This window comes from Manis pentadactyla, chromosome 2 (assembly GCF_030020395.1).
Source record: "Manis pentadactyla isolate mManPen7 chromosome 2, mManPen7.hap1, whole genome shotgun sequence".
Lineage (NCBI taxonomy): Eukaryota > Metazoa > Chordata > Mammalia > Pholidota > Manidae > Manis > Manis pentadactyla.
In genome coordinates, this window is record NC_080020.1 from 147,445,426 (window position 1) to 147,463,729 (window position 18,304).

An 18,304-nucleotide genomic window follows, 5' to 3' on the forward strand; every position below is an offset into this window, starting at 1 on the left:
CTGGTGCTCAGTCTTTCTAAATCCCTTTATCTGAGTCAGTCCAGAAATAAAAAATTAAAAATATTAATAAAAAAAATATTAGCGGTGGAATCTTTAGGCAGCATCCACCTGAGTGGCAGCCATTGAAGCCGGGGTTGGTGGCCAGGCCTTGTTCCGCGCCCAGTCCGCCTGCCCGCGCCCCGACTAGGCTGGGGCCTCTCCCACTCCTCACTGGACGTCCCCTTAACCCTCGGCCATCCCTCTGCTCTTTCGTGATCTTTCATTTCCAAGGTTACTTTGAGGATACTTCTTTTTCTTTTGGCTTTGCTATTCAGTCTGGTAATTTCAGAAGCTGTGAATTTTTTTTCCAAGAGACTGTTCTTTTTTTTTTCTTTCCTTCCCAATTCATAGTCAATTTGTCCCCAGATGACTTTAATATGGCCAAGAAAAACACTGTCCCCGAGCACAGAGCCATCCACTGATTAAACCTGGTGCCTCTGCTTTCTTTCAGGTCGCTCCCAGGAAAGAAAGTTCGGTGGATCGCTTTAGGCAGCCCTTTGGAGGGAGGGAGTGGAAAGGAGGGGATGCTGTGTTTTTGTATTTTTTTTTTTTGGAGGAGAGGACGCGACAGGTGCCAGGTGCTGTCCACCGTTGCCATGTAGGATTTCTCAGGGTGGGGAAAACCTCATGAGTGCAGTTTTGGTGCGCTAGGCATCTTCACCCTTCTTTAAAAAGAAAAACAGAAAAACGCAACACCACCACAGTAGAAACGATATCTCATGATCGCCCCCTTTTTCTCTTCCCTGTTTGTTTGTTATGTAAAATGTATATAAAACAGTGTGGGTATTTATTATGCTTCTCTTTGTTTTGTGTTGCCCCTCCTTCCTCGGACTTCCGAAAATGTCTCCTTGGTCCTTCTCTTTTTTTTCCTCCAAGGGCGGGAATGCCTGTCTTTGGGCGAGGAGAGGCGCGGACCGGCCCGGGCCCGGTGCGGCCCCGATGAGGCCCCAGGGAGGGGTTGGCGCGGCAGCGGCTGTGGCGGCGGGGTTGTGGGTGGCGGTACTGACAGCGGCTGCGGCGGCGGCGGCCCTTTTCGCGCGGCGTCCCTCGCCTTCACTGCACGCTCGTTTGCAGTCCATGGTGCGGTGGCGGCGTGTCGGCACTCACGGTGCCCACCTGCGAGTAGACGTCGTCGGGCGTCTGCTGTTGGATCCCGGGCGGCGTCATGCGCTTCTCCTTCTGGCGCCGGTTGCAGAACCACACCCTCACCACCTCCTTCTCGAGCTGCAGGCTGTCGGCCAGGTTGGTGATCTCCTGCGCGGAGGGCTTGGGGCACTTGAGGAAGTGGCTCTCGAGCGCGCCTTTGACGCTCACCTCGATGGAGGTCCGCTTCTTGCGCTTGCGGCCCTGCGCCGCGATCTTGTCGATGCTCGTGGGGCTGCCGGTACTCGAGTCCGCCTCCTCCAGCCACTTGTTCAGCAGCGGCTTGAGCTTGCACATGTTCTTGAAGCTCAGCTGCAGGGCCTCGAAGCGGCAGATGGTGGTCTGCGAGAACACGTTGCCATACAGCGTGCCCAGGGCCAGCCCCACGTCGGCCTGCGTGAAGCCCAGCTTGATGCGCCGCTGCTTGAACTGCTTGGCGAACTGCTCCAGGTCGTCCGACGTCGGCGTGTCCTCGTCCGAATGAGGGTCGTGGCTGTTGAGTCCGGGCCCCGCGCCGCCGCCGCCGTGGTGTGGGGGGCCCTGCGCATGGTGCGGGTGCGGCGGGTGCGGATGCGCGTGGTGGTGATGGTGGTGGTGATGTTCAGCCAGCTCGGGCGTGTCCCCGCGCACCAGCCCCGGGTGCACCAGGCTCTGGGCGCCGCCGCCCGCGCCGCCGCCGCCACCGCCCGGCCCCGGGGGCGCGCTCAGCATGCCGTTCACCGTGAAGCCCCCGGGTTGAGAGTAGAGCAGACTCTGCGGCGGCGGCTGCTGGCCCCCCGCCATGGACGGGAGGTGCGCGGCTGCTGCTGCTGCTGCTGCTGCTGCTGCGGCGGCGGCGGCCCCCCAGCCCCCAGGGTGGCCCTGGTGCGGGGGTGGGGGCGGGGGCCCGAGGTGCGGCGGGCCGCGGTGGTGGAGCGCTGTCCCCGCGTGCAGGTCGTCGCGTCCGGCGCCGCCTTTCACGTCGGGGCCCTGCGGCGGCGGCGGCGGCGGCGGCTGGGGCGGCTGCTGGGGGCTGCCGGCCATGCCCACAGCACTGCCTGACCACGGCGAGCTCGCCTCCACGGCGGCGGCGGCGGCGGCGGCGGCGGCGGCGGCGGCGTGGGGCAGGGCGGTGACCCACTGGTGCGCGTGGCTCAGCATATGGCCGCCGTTGCTGGCGGCCATGGCCCCCTGCATGAAGTCGCTCTGGACCATCTTGACGGAGGCCGGGTCCCCTCGGTAAGCTCCCGAGGTCACGGCGGCGCTGCCGGGTTGCATGCCGCCCCCGCCGCCCCCCGCGCCGCCGCCCCCCGCGCCGCCCCCACCGCCACCCCCGCCGCCGCCGCCCGCCGCGTCCGAGTGGACAATGGAGCCGGCCGCCAGCAGGCTGTTCCCCGGCAGGTAGGGGTTAGAAGCCGCCGTGGCCATGCCGCTCCGCTCCCGCCACCCCACCGCCGCCACCACCGCCGCCGCCGCCGCAGCAGCCGCGGCCGCCGCCGCCGCCGCCGCGCCCCCCTGCCTCCCCCTCTGCCCCCTCCCCGGGCCCCTGTCGGCCCCGCCGCCGCCGCCTCCTCCGCCGCAGCCGCCTCCGCCTCCGCCCCCGCCGCCGGCGCCGCCGCGGCCCGGGGCTGCAGCTGCAAGGCCGCTCGGCAGGGCGCGGGGGTCGCCGGCCGCCCTTGGTCAGCAGCCGCAGCAGCAAGAGCCGCGCTCTGGGGAGGGGGGCTCGCTTCTCGGGGCGCGCTCCGTGGCCGCCCCCTTCAGGGGGGGTCGTGGCCGCCCCCCAGCCCCGGCGCGCTCGGCTCGCTCCAGCGGGGCTCTCCGGGCGGGGCGCGGCCTGCGCTGGGCCCTCGGCCGGGGGCGCGGGCTCCCGCTCCTCCTCCGGTCCTCCGGCGAGCGCGGACTCTGCCCGGCGCGGGGCTCAGTCCACCTGCCCAGGGAAGGTTTCACGGGCGATAACAAAGAAAGAAGCCGTTCCTTTCTTTCTCGACCAAACTGTGGGTGACCGGCGAATGGGGACCCACTTCTTCCCTTGCCCGCTGGCTTTGCTCCTCCTCAGGAACACGTTTCACGCGTTTTCCTTCAGAGTAGTAAAACTTTTTTTCGTTCTTGAAGGCGTGGTGATGCCGGCTGCTCGCGTGTGCGGAGAGGAGAGGCTGGCTCCTGCTCTCCCTCTCTGGTCTCTCCTTTCAAGTTTTGTTCTGTCCTAGGAAAACTTCTGGCGATGGTGCATATCTCTTAAGTTGCTATTGCCGGAGCTCTTGGTTGCCTCTGAAACAAGAGTCCTTTTTCATTCTCCTCTCAACAGTCACAGTCTGATGCGACATCTCTCCTTTTGGGCAGAAATTAGGAAACAAATATAACAAGGAAAAAAAATTGAACAGGAGAAAAAGGAGGTCGAATTGCTCTGTTACCTTGATGCTGACGGTTGGGGTTGGTGTTTTATTTTTTTCCCAGCTGTTGTCTGGAGGAGGAGGAGGAAGAAGAGTACATTGGTGGAAGTGGAGGTGTGTGTGTGCATATAGGGGATCCTTGATACACAACCAATTCCAGTGGGCACGTTGCACGGCTCGTAGGGTGCACCGACGGCGCTGGCGCTGGCCGTGCCGGAGCAGAGTTGCAGCAGGAGCTCGTTCTGCGCCCTGGTTCGCGTGCTCTCTCTCCCTCTCTCACTTTCCCTCTCCCTCCCTCCCGCTCTCCTTCTCTCTCCTTTCGCCCGCCCGCTCGCTCTGGGTTCTGACAGTTCGCTCTCTGTCCCTCCCTCTCAGAGCAGGGACTGTCGAATGTTTACCCTCCGCCGCGAGCGCGCACCCACCACCACACTTTCCCAAATACAAGGAAGTCGAGCACCAGGGCCCCCGCTGATTGGCTACCCGCTGTGTGATTGGCAGGCCCGGAATGACTGGCTCAGGACGCGCGGCCCCCCTTCCGGCCGTTCCGATTGGTTGCTTTTTAATTTAGGCAGAGCGTCGTAGAAGCTGGAAATCTGTCGTCTCCCGGACCAGCCTGCCTCCCCCCTCCACTTTCTCCACCCCGCCTCTCCCCCGCCACCCCCCTCCGCCACATCTTAACTCTTAGCGTCCGGCTGAGGCGTTGGCGTTCCCTCCGCGGCTCTAGGCGTCCGCGATAGGTCTGGGAAGGGGGAAGAAAGGGGAGAGGGAAGGGGGCGGGAGGGGTGGTAGAGAAGGGTGGGGGGAGCCAGAGGGAAAACGAAGAGGGGAAAAGACCATGAAAAACAGCAACCTACCCACTCCACCTAGTTCTGCGTTGTGTTGACGCCCTCCCCGCCCCACCCCCTTCCCGCAGATTTGTAAAGCGCGCGGCGTGGATGCACCCTTCACGCCAATACCTATAGGCAGATGTGTCCCCAGTGGTTTCAAAGTTTCCTTTTTCCTTCACCAGCCGGCCCCCATCTCTGACTCGGCGGGGGTGGAAGAGAGAGCTCTCATCGCCAAGGGCTCGGGTCGCGGCAGTGCTCCTTGGAAATCCGCCACCGCAACTTTCCGCGGCCGCTTCGCGCCGGCGGCGGCCCCCTTTGTTTAAGTTCTCGGATGCCATCATCTGGGAAACCTGCAGCCCCGGACCAGTGCGGTGCTCGCGCGTGCAAGACGGCCGCAGGCGGCCGCGGCGCGCGTCCCCACCTTCCTTGCCTCGCTCTCCCCCCGCCCGCCCTCTCCCCTCTCCTCTGGGATTCACGCGAGCAGCGTGCATGCCCTTGTGAGTTTGGAGGGTGCCGGTCAGCGGAGCCGAGCGATGTATTTGAAAAGGAATCAGTCCAACCTTTCCCCATAGACACCTCGTAAGTGTATTCCACCCCAAGGGCGTTCAGGAATCGCGATTGCAGCAGGAGCCAGCCTAGAGAACAGAGGTCCACTGGCCTCGCCCTCCGCCGCTTACACTGGGATGTGTGTGTTTCAGTGTGGTTATTAGTGTTTTCCTTCTCGCTATTCTTAGGCACGGTGGTGGTGCTCTTTCTTTCTTTTCTGTCTCAGCTGGGTTTGCGTAGCGGATGGGGCGGGCGGCGACAAACGCCTTCTCAGCCCCAGCCTGGCTGAAAGAGTTAAGGGGGACGGGAGGGGGAGTGCGCGGGGTAGGCGGGAAAAGCGGGGGTGGGGGACTCGGCCAAGCGGAAACGCTGCACAGAGGAACCTCAGCGAACCAAGAGAAAAGAGAAAGTGGCAACGAAAACAAGGGCAAATTGAACCCTCCTCGGGGATTTCCAATGAACTAACCCAACTCGGACATTCTGTAAATAGCTCGTTCCTAATGAATGTACGTTTGCGTGCACGCCGCACGCCCCTGGCTGCGGGTGCCCCCCGTCCTGCGCCTGCCACCCTCTGCCTGCTCCCCGAGCGGGCAACCGCGAGCTCCAGCGGAGGCCCGGGATCGAGAAGCGGAGCCACTGATATGCTCCGATGGCACTGTGAAAAGGGCTGCCCTCTCCCGATGAATAATTCCTCTGCTGAGCGCAGCTAGATGAACTCAGTTAAAGCCAGAGCTCTCTAGCCCAGCCGCAGCTACGCAACCTCTGCGTGATCTCAAGACGAACAGTAGACCGTAGAATTTATGTAGGATCTCGTCCAGCTCCTGCTTGCCGGGTGAGAGATACCATCGTAGGTAGGTTTCAGCAAAGCCATTATTACTAAGGCATAGATCCGAAAGGCAGCGGTAACCAAAGCCCAAACAGAACGGATTTTTCCCCTCTCCCTTCCCCTCAGGTTCTTTTTATATTTATGTATGTGTGTACGTATATATAAAAGATGGAACACAGATTTCATTGAATAAATCTGAGATCTCCAGGTGCAGACGTTTGAATAGTCGGTGCCAGCGCCCCGTGTTTTCCTTTCCTGCCGATTTTGCTTGGATCCGGCTCAAAAACCGAGAGAGTCTCGTGGTTTTGTTTACACTGAATGGGGAGGATAGGAACAGAGCCATGGGGCCGCCTTTCATTAATATACAGTGAGGATTTTGTCTAAATTACGGCTATGAATTTCACAGTACACGCTTTCAAAAGCAGTCTCAGGTGGCCTGATGAAACGTGATAGCGCTTCTGAAACAGATCCACGTTCTTTCTTTTCAAGGAGGGTGTGTGTGCGTATGGGAAGCCCCCCAAAACGCTGCGCTCCTCGATAACAGAAATACACTTCTGTTCCGAGGTCTGTCCCCTTCGACCTCCCCCCTTTCCGCGGACTTAGTTCTCTAGTCTCTCCCCAGCCTCCCCCACGCCAGTCCCACCCCGCCCGCCCCCTCCCTTTGCCGAGTGTGATTGTTTTGTCTGGAAAAAAAATCCAAAGTATATAACAAGGGGAGAACAGTTAGTGCTGATTTTCATTTGCATACATTTTCATATATTTTGGTGAAAATAATAGACTAGTGGAGAGCTGGGCTTGGAGGAGTCAGTGTAAAGGGAAGAGTAAGGATACGTCGGTTCTGGGGAGTTGAGAATATGCCTTTCCCCCCTCAGTCACCTAATTTTAAAAAACCAAACCAAACATCTTTTATTTTAAAGTCTAACCCTGGAAGTTTGCTCGGTAAGTGTTTTTCATTTTCTTTCCCTGCTTTCTCTTTTTCTCCCTCCTCCTTTCTGGCTTATTTATGCTCTTGGAGGTTTGGCAGCTTATTTTCATTGCTTGGGACAAGAGAAGGTTCACAGAGCAACTGTTTTGAAGGAAGGAAGGGAAAGTGTGTTGGGAGAGAGTTAAAAAGAAAAAAACCCTACTAAAATATTACATTAAAAAAAATGGACTCAATCCAAAGCTCCCCACAGCAGGGCGGGGAGGAGAGTGCTATTAATTTTCATTGTTGATTGTGAAGGAAAAGAAAAAGCCCTAGAAAAGAAGCTATCAGAAAGCGCGCGATATTATAAATATGTCTTGTTTTTGGAATATTTTTTTCTAGAGAATCGGGATGAGAGGGGAAGAAGTTCCCTTTCAGTAGCCAGAGCTGATGTGGTGAACTGACTGTGCTTGCCTGCGATTGGGGTGGGGGGGTTCCTGCTGGGAGCAGGCGGGGGGCTTGGCAAAGGGAGGGCAGAGAGCTGCAGACGAAGGGGGCAGAGGAGGAAGAAGAGGCAGGAAGTCAGTGCACCCCTGGTGAAGGCCGTCTCTGGGGAGTAGGCGGTTGGTGGCAGCCTCCCAGCTCCCCAGCGAAAGTCCGTCAGAAAGGGGGTGATCAATCAAAACTAACCAGGACATCCTACATTTTATTGCCAAAGGAGGCCGGAGCTTTAGCAAAAAAACTAGATTTTACTTTGTTTTTCATTTTTGTCAGCCAGCCTTGCCCCCTCGCTGCTGTCCCTGGGTTTTGTAAAAATTGAGGTGCAGTTACTTACTCGGCAGAGTTAATTAGATAAATATGGCTGGAGGAAATAACCGGGCCAAATCCAGGCCCGCGTTGGGCACCTTACCTTAGTGGAATAGGATGGAAAGGATTCTAAACGCTTCTTGGTTTTGCTCATTTTAAAGGAAGCCGCGTCTGGGGTGAGGGGGTAGGAGTAAATGGCTGGAATTTTATTGCACCTTCGCATCCAGAACACCTTGCAGTATAAAATCTGTAATTTCTTTGGAAACAGTGGATGCCAAATCAATGAAATGGTTCGTAAGGAGGGAGGAAGAGGTTTCAGTTGGGAGGGGGGTGGTAAGAATCGCCAGTTTTCTACTTGTTTACGTGCTTGGCAGCGTCGCTTTTGACTGGGGTTAACTCTCTCTGCTCCATTGGACCAGATGCCATATAGAGCTGCTCCCTGAAGATCATTTGTTTCCTTGATGGGGAACATTTCTGAGCAGAGCATATTGGTTGCCATAGAGAAAGAAATAAAAGGAAGAACACTAGTCACATTAAGCTATATGTTTGTGCACTGGGCTTTAGATAAAAGGACCTTGGTTCAGCCAAAGAGAAGAAGCCAAACTAGAGATTTCTAGCGCCACTAAAACTAGCTTTATTTTGTTTTGGACTTTTACAGTTGAAACATATAAGCTAATTTTATTGGTTGTTGTTAATTTTATATGACACGGTTTACTGAACAAAATAAACTTTGGAAGCGTCGAGGAGTCGCACTACTGACTTGTCAGCAGGGGGCGCACTGACTCGGCTTAGCAGGTACCATTGGGTAAAATGTAGCTGTTTCGAAAGCAAATCTGCTCATCCGAACTTGTCAAAGGAACAAACACCACTACCTTTCTATGCATATTCACCACGAGGAGGGAATTCATTGCAAAACACAGCGTTTCAAATATGAGGACAATGACCTCCCTATCGCCCATCCACCCTTGTCTGTGGAATGGCCCTGAAAGAAAAACAGTTCAAAAAATTATTTGTTCATTTCTTTCACCGAAGTGTTTATAGGGCTGGAAAATAGAATTGGGCTGCTTTAAAATCACTTTAAAATTATTAAGCGTAAGGAATAAGCTACTGAAGAAGCAACCTTTCAGATTGTATTTTTAAGGAAGCAGTCAAGAAAAGAAAATACATTCTAAGGTATTACCTATTAAATAATGAAAGTTCTTCAATTTGATAGATACTTTGACTTCTAAATAGAACTCCAGCTTTTGCAGATTCAGTCAAGGCATCCAGAATCTTTTCCTCCATTTGCTATTTAATAGCTACCCTTTAATGCTTGAAGTTACCTCCTATGGTTGTAGAAAGACTTTGGACTTATCCTTGCAAGCCTTGAAAAGAAACTACAAAATAGCCATCGTTAGAGGTAACTGTGGACTTGAAACTTTTTAGCATTATTACTTCACACAATTGAAGAAACATTTTAATAGAGCACAAGGTTTCTACCTCAGAGCCTTTTAGATACTGCCAATAAAGACTGAACTTTATTGTGGCAAGGGATGAAAACGATATGTGGAAAATTTCCTAATATAGTGAAGGACAAATCCTGACTGGTTCCGCGGAATTAGTCGGTTTGTCACTAACAATTTTCCCAAGGAGATTTAGAGAGCATGACTAAGGAAGGGAAGCCATGAGTGACTGGAAGGGAAAAACTGTCTTCCCCGGTTCAGCAGTTCAACGCACCTGTGAATGTGTCAAAGAGCCCGTTAAGAAGAGGCACATTACGAGAGTGCTCTCATGCTCCTGTGCAAAAGTGGGAAAAGACCCCGTATTCTTTCTAACTCAACTCCAAGTTAACCAGATCCCAGCCATAAGTTTTCCATGAAACTTAACTTTTCAAGAGTCGAGGCTTGGATTTAAATGGTATTGAATCTAGGAAGGCTGAGAGAGTATGGGAATAATGTAAGCAAAGGAGACACTCTGAAAAGCATTTTGATTCCATCATTTTCGTCAGCGAGCTCTCACATTTAGAGGCAGGAAATGTACTGTCAGGTTTGTACTAATAAAGCGAAGTGGAAAATCGAGGAAACTGTGTAATTTGAGCCCAAACATTGATTTTTTTCAGCTTTCTGGACATTTCAGACAAAAGACTTCAGGGAGGGGGGCACATGAACTGGACAAATGCCTCAAAGCTCTAGCTTACTTTGCATGTCCAGGGTGCTAAATGCATTTAAAAACTATTCAGGATAAAAAAACTTTTTTCTATCTAGCCATTTTGCAAAACACTAGTTAAGCAACAATTGTACATATTAACAACATAATTTTTAGTATCCCTTTTCATGAGAACTATGATTGTTACTATCTTGGCTGCTACTTACTTTTCTTTTTGGAAAGATACTTTAAAAAGAGCCAAAAGAAAAAAAATGCTTCTCCATATTTATAGTCTTAGGTTACCGAAATTTAAAAAAAGTAAAGGAAACAATATAATAATTCTTGGCAAAGCAACAAGTTAATTTGAGAACTGACATATTTTAGAAACTGTGTTAACATTCTATAAGGATTTGGAGGTGGAAATGATCAAGCTAGGTATGAATTAAGGTCCAAAGTGCTGGGGAAAGCTACAGACTTTTAATTGTTGGGGATGGTGAAATTGCTTTTGCCAAATGAGACAATGAAGAACATTACCTGGGTCAAATGCACAAAACACAAAGTGGGTATTTACTCATTTGTTTCCTTTGAGAATAAGGTGCTCTGCTGCCGTATCAGTGCGAAAGCACATTTGCCATTCGCATTTACAAATTAAAATGTTAAGCATATGCACAAGCTTTTGGGAAGAAATGAGTATTTGTCGTCTTGGCGGTGGATGAGTTGTTTCTTGGTCTTGCTATGTTTTTTGAAGCTAACTGATGGTCTCCCTGCCCCAAATTCTTTGTATCACTTTAATATATCTGATCTGTAGGGAAGGAGTTAGCCCTTAGTTTTCTTAGACGTGTTTGAAGGAGAAATTATAAATTCACACACTCTGATTTCTCACCATAAAGAAGCTTTACTTCTGATGCTTATAAGACAGCTTTAAACCACAGGCCAATTCATATTGTGGTATCTAACTTAAGAAGGCATGGTATGTGGGTGTTGGGAGTGCATGCTTTTAAAGCAACCCATTTCCAACAGTTTGCCCACTCTAGCTGCAAGCATGCCCCTGACAAGTCTGGTAATGAAAGATGCCAATAGCTAGGGAAGCCAAAGCTGACACAAAGTGATGGACTATTGTCGCCTGCCCCCCTCACCTCTCCACCCCACCCCCAACACAATGATCTTTGAATTTAAATTCACCGGAGTAATATAGGGGACCTCTCATTGACCGGAGTGATGATGCTGACTTACTAACGAACACATGTTTGTGGGTATATCCTAGCTAGAAAAATATCCCAAGGCCAGCTTGGTGTGTCTGTCTGTACTTGTGTCTTCAAAAACAAACTCCAGAAATGTTAACTCTGCCAGAGGGACGGTTGGATTTTGTGAGGTTGTGGTCCTAACAGAATTGAACTCTTCTGTCCCTTGGGGACACTCCCTTTCCCAAACATTCACTATACATTGTACAGCATCACCTTTCTGGGCTGGAATCATGCAGTCATGTGATGGGTAAGACATTGTGACAATTCTTATACTTGGTGCCTCAGTTTTTTTTATTATTAGATTTTTTGACATTTGAACTTAGCTATTGTCTGAGTTGCTGGGTGAAAATTGCAGCTTATCAGACAGAAGGCTGCTCTTTTGGGCATTTTCTCTAACTGGTGCTCATGCTTATGTGGTATCTTCTGTCCTGTGAATGCTGAAGCTCACATTTCACTGTCCTGCTCCCTCCCTAGGCCCACCAGGACCTGTCAGCCTTAAGGGATCTTCAAGGAAATGTGGCTTTTTTATTTACTTTTAAAGCGAAGTGCCAATATTCATTGATATTTCAAATTCTCCATGGCTTGCAGCACTGTAATTTCAGTCCTAAAATACCTGGTAAGGAGACTTTGATGGTAGAACTAAGTGATCTTGCTCACGCTCAGTGTAGCTTCACGCAACTGGAGTTTGTTAGTCGCAAATAAAAGTTGTGTGTCCACTATTGTTTTGAGCGGCTCACCCCTCCTCCCCAAATTTCTGTAGGGAGCCTGGTTACTCAATAAAGCCCAAGGGGAGGGTCCCAGGCTTACATTGGTCCTTGACAGACGTCAAATCTTAATTTAGTGTTATACCAGGGTGCAAGTAACCTCCAGAAGTCAAGGCCTGTATTGTCCAAATAGCATAGGCTGCATTTCCTTTATTTTTAATTCACAGCACAAAAATAAGAACTTCTCTGGAAAAATACTGTTAAAGTACCCTAAGTTCGAAAACACTACGATTTCATTGTAGGGGGCTGGCAAACGATTCATTTCCGTGGTTGTTAAGTCAGATCGGAACTAAAGGTTTGCCTTTAGGGACACCATCACTCGAGGTCTCCATTCCACAGCATCGGAGTCTTCCATCCCTCCTCCACCCCTTCCTGTGACTTGTGGCCATCAGAAGCGACTTCTTCTGAAAAAGTGGCGACTTGTGGCGGTTCCAGGACCAAGCTCCACTTCCTTAGGCTTCATTTTTTATTTTGAGCACGGTTTGCATGATAAAATTAAGGAGATCCCATTATTATCCTTTTCTCCCTAAGCACTGCCCTGTATTGTTCTTCAGACTGTTAAAACACCCAGAGCGGCCTTCACAAGTCGAATTAGCATTGCTTTTCTATGGAAAAGAAAAATGGAGAGCTTTTTTTTTTTTTTTTTTTAAGAAAAAGCGAGAAGTGGGTAAGGTAAAAGGAGTGAGCAAGGTGTGGAAAAAGGCAGGAAGAGATGAAGGAGATTCAGGACGTAAGCGGACAGGAGCAGAGGAGACAGGGATGCGGGAGAGCAGGAGGTAAAAGCTGAGTCACCCCGACAGGTCTCTGGGTACGCAGGAGCGAGATGCCGCAGCTCTGGAAAGACCGGGAGCGAATCGCCCCCCATCTTCTAGGCCTCCCTCCCGCCCCACTGCAGGAGCACAGACTGGGAGCGCGGCGCCGCTGCTCGCCTTTGTCACTGGCTCGGTGCGCGGCCGCGGGCTCCCGCGGTGGGCTTTGTTCTGGCAGAGCAGGGCAGGACCCCTCGCACCGCCGCGTCCCCGCCCTCCCCGAGCTGGGGACGGTGGGGGTGGGGATAGGGCGACAGGGACGGGGACCAGAGGAGCATCCGCGCCTGGGATTTCGTTCCTTCGCTCCTTTTCGTAATTGAGCTGTACTCCCTTCGGGGAGATGGCCCCCTGGCTTTGGGGGAGGAGGGAGAGCGGGAAAGGGGGCGCCCACTTTCAGCCTGCAGAGAGGGCGAGGTGCAGCTCTGCGTGCCTGCGTCCACGGATTTGCACTGCAGGCGAGTAGGCACGGATGGATGCATGGATGCTTGAGGAGAACTGTTGAATTTGGTTCCATGTTCTAGGTTTCTGGCTGATGTTCTGGCAGCTGCAGGGCGCCTCAGGTCACGCCTGGTTATCTCCTAAGCTCTGCTCTCGAGGTGGTTGGGGCCGCGGGTGGGCGCTGTGGACGCGCCCTAAATTCAGTTGCCCACGGAGAGCGCGCAAGTCCCTCGTGGAGGCCTGTGGGGGCAAAGAGGCGGACACTCCGAGCAAGCAGAGGGCAGACGAGCACAGGCACCCAAGCACATCCGCTGCCCCCTCCCCGTATGCCCCCGCCCCCCGGAGCCCAGCGCTCTGCATCTGGAAAGTTCGCCCATTGCAGAAACCTGCTCTCTGCATCCACCATTGCATTAGGCGAACGGCTTGTGAACGTGTCACCCTCTTCCCAGCTACCCCCAAAGGTGTGGGCAGATTGCAAGAGTTGCTGCTCTGTTATTGTTTGTCAAACAGGCCCTTTCTCTTGGGAGAGGGGCGAGGGGCATGTGGCGGATCCTGGGCCAGGATTACATTAATCAAAGCATTATTTCCCCAGAGAAGCTGAGCACAAATGAGAGTAAATCCTAATAAAATTGGATAGCGGAAAAATGGCACGCCTTACGTAATCTGTGCTGCCTGATAAAAATCTCACATTTATAAGATGTGGGTCTTTTAAAGAAAATCCGCACACCTTTGGCTTGACTGCTGGGTCCAGGTCAGGACAGGGGGCAGTCACCACCCAAAGCTCAGTTGAATTGCTGGAGAAAGGGAAGTGGACACCCCGGTATTCGAGGTTTCACAAAATGAGGTCTATTCCAAAGGTATTTTTGGCCTCGGCATCCCCCTGGAGTATTCGCAGAGCCCCTTGAGAACGGTCGAGCCCACTTCGGTGCCCTGCGAGGACTCGAACTCTTACTCCTCTGGGAACATGGCCCCCACTTTCCTCTTCCTGCGAAGGTGCAGGGTGGGCAAGTCTCCGGGGATGGGGGAGCAGGGCCCCGCCGAGCTGGAAGGCAGGCGCGGCCGGCGAGCTGGGTAGGGGCCGCGCGCCCGGGCGCAGCGCTCGCAGCTGATTCCCTGGACTATCCCTGTCCCCAGGCCAGAGCCCGCTACGTCCGCGGAGTCCCCTCGACCAGGGAAGGGGCGTGCGCGTGAGAGTGACAGCTGGGAAAGCCGAGGGCGCAGCTCGCAGGCGAGACCTCTGGTACTTTCAGGTGGTCCCAGCCAGGAAGCAGGGCTCGAACTCCATCCGCCGTCGTCTCCCAAGTGGTAGGCAACTTTCCGACGCCCTACACGGCTCTGCGCGGAGAGAAAGGCAAAGCTTCCCCCTTCCAACCCCGCAGTAACGATTAAGTCAAGCGAAAGCACCCAGCCAGGAAGCACACTCCCCCGCCAGCTGGAGGCCTCCTCCAGCCGCGGAGATCGGACAGCGGACTGCGACACCTCGCGGCCCCTCGTTGACAAGTGTGAAAACACTGTCCCAGTCCTGAGAGTGAGCACCAGCCCGGGCCTCCGCCGGCCTCCCGCGTCCTACGCCGGCCCCTCCACAGCGCCCCGAGGCAGGCGGCGGCGTCCCCGCGGGGAGCGAGCGCGCCGTCGCCCCCTGCAGGCTCCGCCGTGAGGAGCACACGCGCCACCCTCTCGCGGTCGTGTCTGGACTGCGTGGGTTCGCCGCCAGTTCTCCGCGCCACCCACGGCCCCGCCCACTCGCTCGCGCACGCGGAGCGGCGCCCAGTGTCTAGGAAGCGCGGGCTCCCGGCGGCGGGGCTGCTGGGAGAAAGCGCGGCGGAGCTCTCACCTCCCGCCCCGGGCCTGCCGCGCGGTTCCCGCCCCCTCGTCCTGCGCGCAGGACAGTCCCCACGGTGCGGGAGCCGCGCACCGCGCTCCTGTCGCGCGGTCGGGTCACACGGGTAGTGCCGAGCGACTGACGGGGCTGGGCCGCTTCACCTACGGGGAATGAGCCTCGGAGGGGTCGCTTCCCCTGAATCTGGCGAGCGGAGCGCCTTAGAGCAGTGTGCGTGTGCGAGGGAGGGCGTGCGTGCGTGTGAGTGCGGTGCGCGCGCAGGGCAGGGCAGAGCAGGGCAGGGCAGGAGGCGGTACAGCTACTCTGGTGCAAGAGTAACCTTTCCAAATGTGAGATCTAAACCTGCAACCCTAGAGCTCCCCCCACCCTCTTCTCTACATGTGCGTCCCCTTTTGCCTTCATCCCATTCTTGTAGTACGGGGATATTCAGGGACGCACTGGCTCCTGTGGGCGAGGGTGCGGCTGAAAGGGATAATGTTCACTGAGAAATGCCACCGAGAACCATCCAGCCTGCTCTTCAGTCTGGATTCAACCCGCCGGGAAGCCACGTTTCAAGGGCTTGTGTAGCTGCTTTCCCTCTGTCTTGGCCTTAACAGTTGCTTGTATGGAGGTTATTTTTATTTTTGGAGGCATAGGAAGGAGGTAGGGATCAATTGAAAATCAGTTTGGGGTGTCTCTTCAGCTGACCGTTTGTGTCCTATTATATGCCACCGCCCTCAGCCCCTATTCAGTGATGGGAAATTTTTTTTTGGGGGGGGGGGAGGGGGCAGAGGTAAGTGAAGACACCCACACCTGTTCAGTTTTGAAATCATGACTACCCTTTCCTCCAGTCTGTAATTTCATACAAAACAGGGCTGTCAGTTCTCTCTCCTTAGAAAAGAGAGAAGTAGACTAGCAAAAGAAAACTTGGGCCAAATGAAATCCCTCCTTCTGAAAACATTAACTAGCCCCATCCAGATTGTTCAACTCTCAAGCGGAAAACAGGACAGAGAGAATTAAGAAACAGGCTAAACATTTCTCTCCATCACTGAGCATAAGAGCCAAATTGCCAAACTGTATTTTTGATGATCTGAGATTCAGAAGATCCTAAAAAGAAACTTTATAAATACTTTTAGTTGTCTGCTTTTATCCTAATGTTTGCATCTGAGGTTTTTCAATAATTTGGAAATACCAGTGGTATTTATTTCTTTTGTTTCTTAGATTTATTAACTTAGGTGGTTTTACTACTAGACATAATTCTTTAGAAGATCTCCTGTCCTGCAGAAAGGCTTTAAGTAAAATTTACACACACTCACCTCACGAGATCTTAACCAGTCAAGATCCTGGTATAATTTCGGTTACTTCTTTTCTAAAATAATTCGTAGACAGCTAAATTTTAATAAAGAATGTTAACGGTAAAATGTTAGTGCTTAAATAGATGAGTTTGTTTTGGAATCAAAGTTTAGTTTTCTTTGAATTATTTATCACACCTTTTGCCATAGGCCTTCTTTACAGAGGGAAAGGTGAAGGACAGTATCCCTAATTTATTTTAAGGTGTATGGTGGCATAAGATCATACAGCTATCCTTTGGAAAACAGTAAATAATTAGACCAGTCTATAAACACCCACCTTTAGGAATGTGGAAAAAAAAGAAAACCTAATTACTTTCATAGAAAACAGCCACTCAGATAACAGTTAACTAAAATATTGTTTGGCAATCCTTAGATGCTCCTCCTCCTTCAGTATAGAACCCTTTGGTAATATACACATATTTATACATGATGTAAATATACATATGCACAGGGTAGATGTTTATGTACATAACATAAAATATATACATACCCCAACTGAATCATTTGCATATAACATGCCCATGTGTAATAAACCAAACTTCTATGATTAACAATTCAGTCTATAAGTCTTAAAATAAGAAGAGTGAGTAAATCTCACCCCTATTGAAAATAATTTCAAAGTTTCTTTTGAAATCTGAATTGTGCCAACTGTAGATGACACCACAGAAATCAGTAAATAATACATGTGTAGTAATATTTTTAGCATATCCAGTTTAAAAGTGCTATGAACTGAAATAACTTGTTTTACATAAAATAAAAAGGGCATCATGCTTTCACTATGCACATTTGAAATATAAACATTCTATCTAAATTCAGGTATTCTTTGTCTTTTTTTCCCTTTGCAAATTAAATACTGTTATCTTAGAACCAAAATTAAATTCCAGACACACAAAAAATTAAATTCCTAGCATTGGTTTTATTTTCCATTCTACTGTAAAGAAAACATTTTTCAGTAGTTGAATTTTATGGGCCTTTATATCATTAAAAGACATTCAGTAGCCTAGTGATAATTCAAAATGTTGACACAAATTCAAATTTGAAGCATATATTTATACTTGAAATGATTTGTGTGATATGGGATGACATTTTACTTATTTTCTGCTTCTTAGTATTTTGATTCTTTACATTTTCAAAGGCTTTTTATTTTTTTGGTTAAAATAAGGACTACCATTAAGATGAATACATTGGCAAGAATCCAAATGCTCATTTGTGCTGAAAAAATGTAAGGAAATGTTATACCTAAATGTTATACTTTAAAAGCTATTTGTCCTAGTTGAAAAAGGAATAAAAAAGATGTAGCTTTGAAATTTCCTTGAAGTCCATGATAGTAGGAGCTCACTCAAGTAACGAGAGTAATTTTTACTGATATTATAAAATATTTTGTTGGCTTTTCTATGTTTATGTATGTGTATATTTTTTTTTACTGAAAAACATATATGATGTTTATGATGGCATTTATTCCCACATGTAATTTATTGCTTATTTATTTCAGAGAGAGTATTTCAAAGACTGATGACTCATCAGTGGTGTCTAAATACTAGTGATGAGTTTTTGAAAATAAAAATCAGTTTAGCCCAACTGCTTTTTGAAGTCTGTTTCATAATCTTTTAAAAAGTTTGAAGTTAAAATGATCAAAATACCAGAAGTGAAAAATTAAAAAAAAAAGAATATTACTTGGAAAGAGCTAAAAACTTTACTCTAGATGGGATTTAAAATCAACCACAAAAATAAGTTAGTCTTTTATTTTAGAAAGTCTTCTATCTGACGATGTGGTATAATACAAGGAGGATAGGCCATATAATGATTTAAGAATGAACAACATTCATTCAAAAACTTCGGCTGAGAGTCATTCACTATAAAAACATAAAATAATCTTTTCTGTTAATTTAATTAATGAAGTGGGTAAAGGACTATTATTTTAGTAGGCTCAAGTTGCACTTATAGGAAGATTTGTAAGGGTAAATACTTTGGCATGCTATGGCCTAAAAGCAGACAGAACTATAATATAGCAAATAAAACTCCGCAGAAGGTAGGCATCCAAAATTAAATTTCGTCAAAATATTTGGCAGTTAAAGAAAAGAAGGAAAAATGCTTATTCACTTAGTGCAACCATAAAATGTTGACAGATCTCAAGTTTCATATCCAAGTAGGCTCTTAGAAACTGATACGGATGTTGGTGGAGTACAGGTTCTTCTGTCAAACCATTTTTTCATAGTGAATTATCTTTTCAATACCCTCAAATTTAAACTCCAACTTCACAGATTAACTATTTTCTTCCTTCCTCCCTTTTTCT

At 50.4% G+C, this 18,304-nt stretch overlaps 1 protein-coding gene and 1 long non-coding RNA gene across 4 annotated transcripts in view; one reads left to right on the forward strand and one right to left on the reverse strand.

Moving 5' to 3' along the window:
• Nucleotides 1-564: 564 nt before the first annotated feature.
• On the reverse strand, nt 565-2,643 carry POU3F3 (POU class 3 homeobox 3). Its single transcript, XM_036921494.2, has one exon. The coding sequence runs from the start codon at nt 2,587-2,589 to the stop codon at nt 1,093-1,095; it is 1,497 nt and encodes a 498-aa protein (XP_036777389.2). The 5' UTR covers nt 2,590-2,643; the 3' UTR covers nt 565-1,092.
• Nucleotides 2,644-6,564: 3,921 nt separating this feature from the next.
• LOC118930356 (uncharacterized) overlaps nt 6,565-18,304 on the forward strand; it is a 45,294-nt gene continuing 33,554 nt past the window's right edge. For all 3 annotated transcript variants that reach the window (XR_005032015.2, XR_005032017.2, XR_008995720.1), the window contains exon 1: nt 6,565-6,689. This is a non-coding gene — a long non-coding RNA (uncharacterized LOC118930356). The remainder of the gene's footprint in view (nt 6,690-18,304) is intronic.

What these genes read in the sequence shown, in the direction of transcription:
- POU3F3 (XM_036921494.2), bottom strand. Translation starts at nt 2,589, where the DNA reads ATGGCCACGGCGGCTTCTAACCCCTACCTGCCGGGGAACAGCCTGCTG.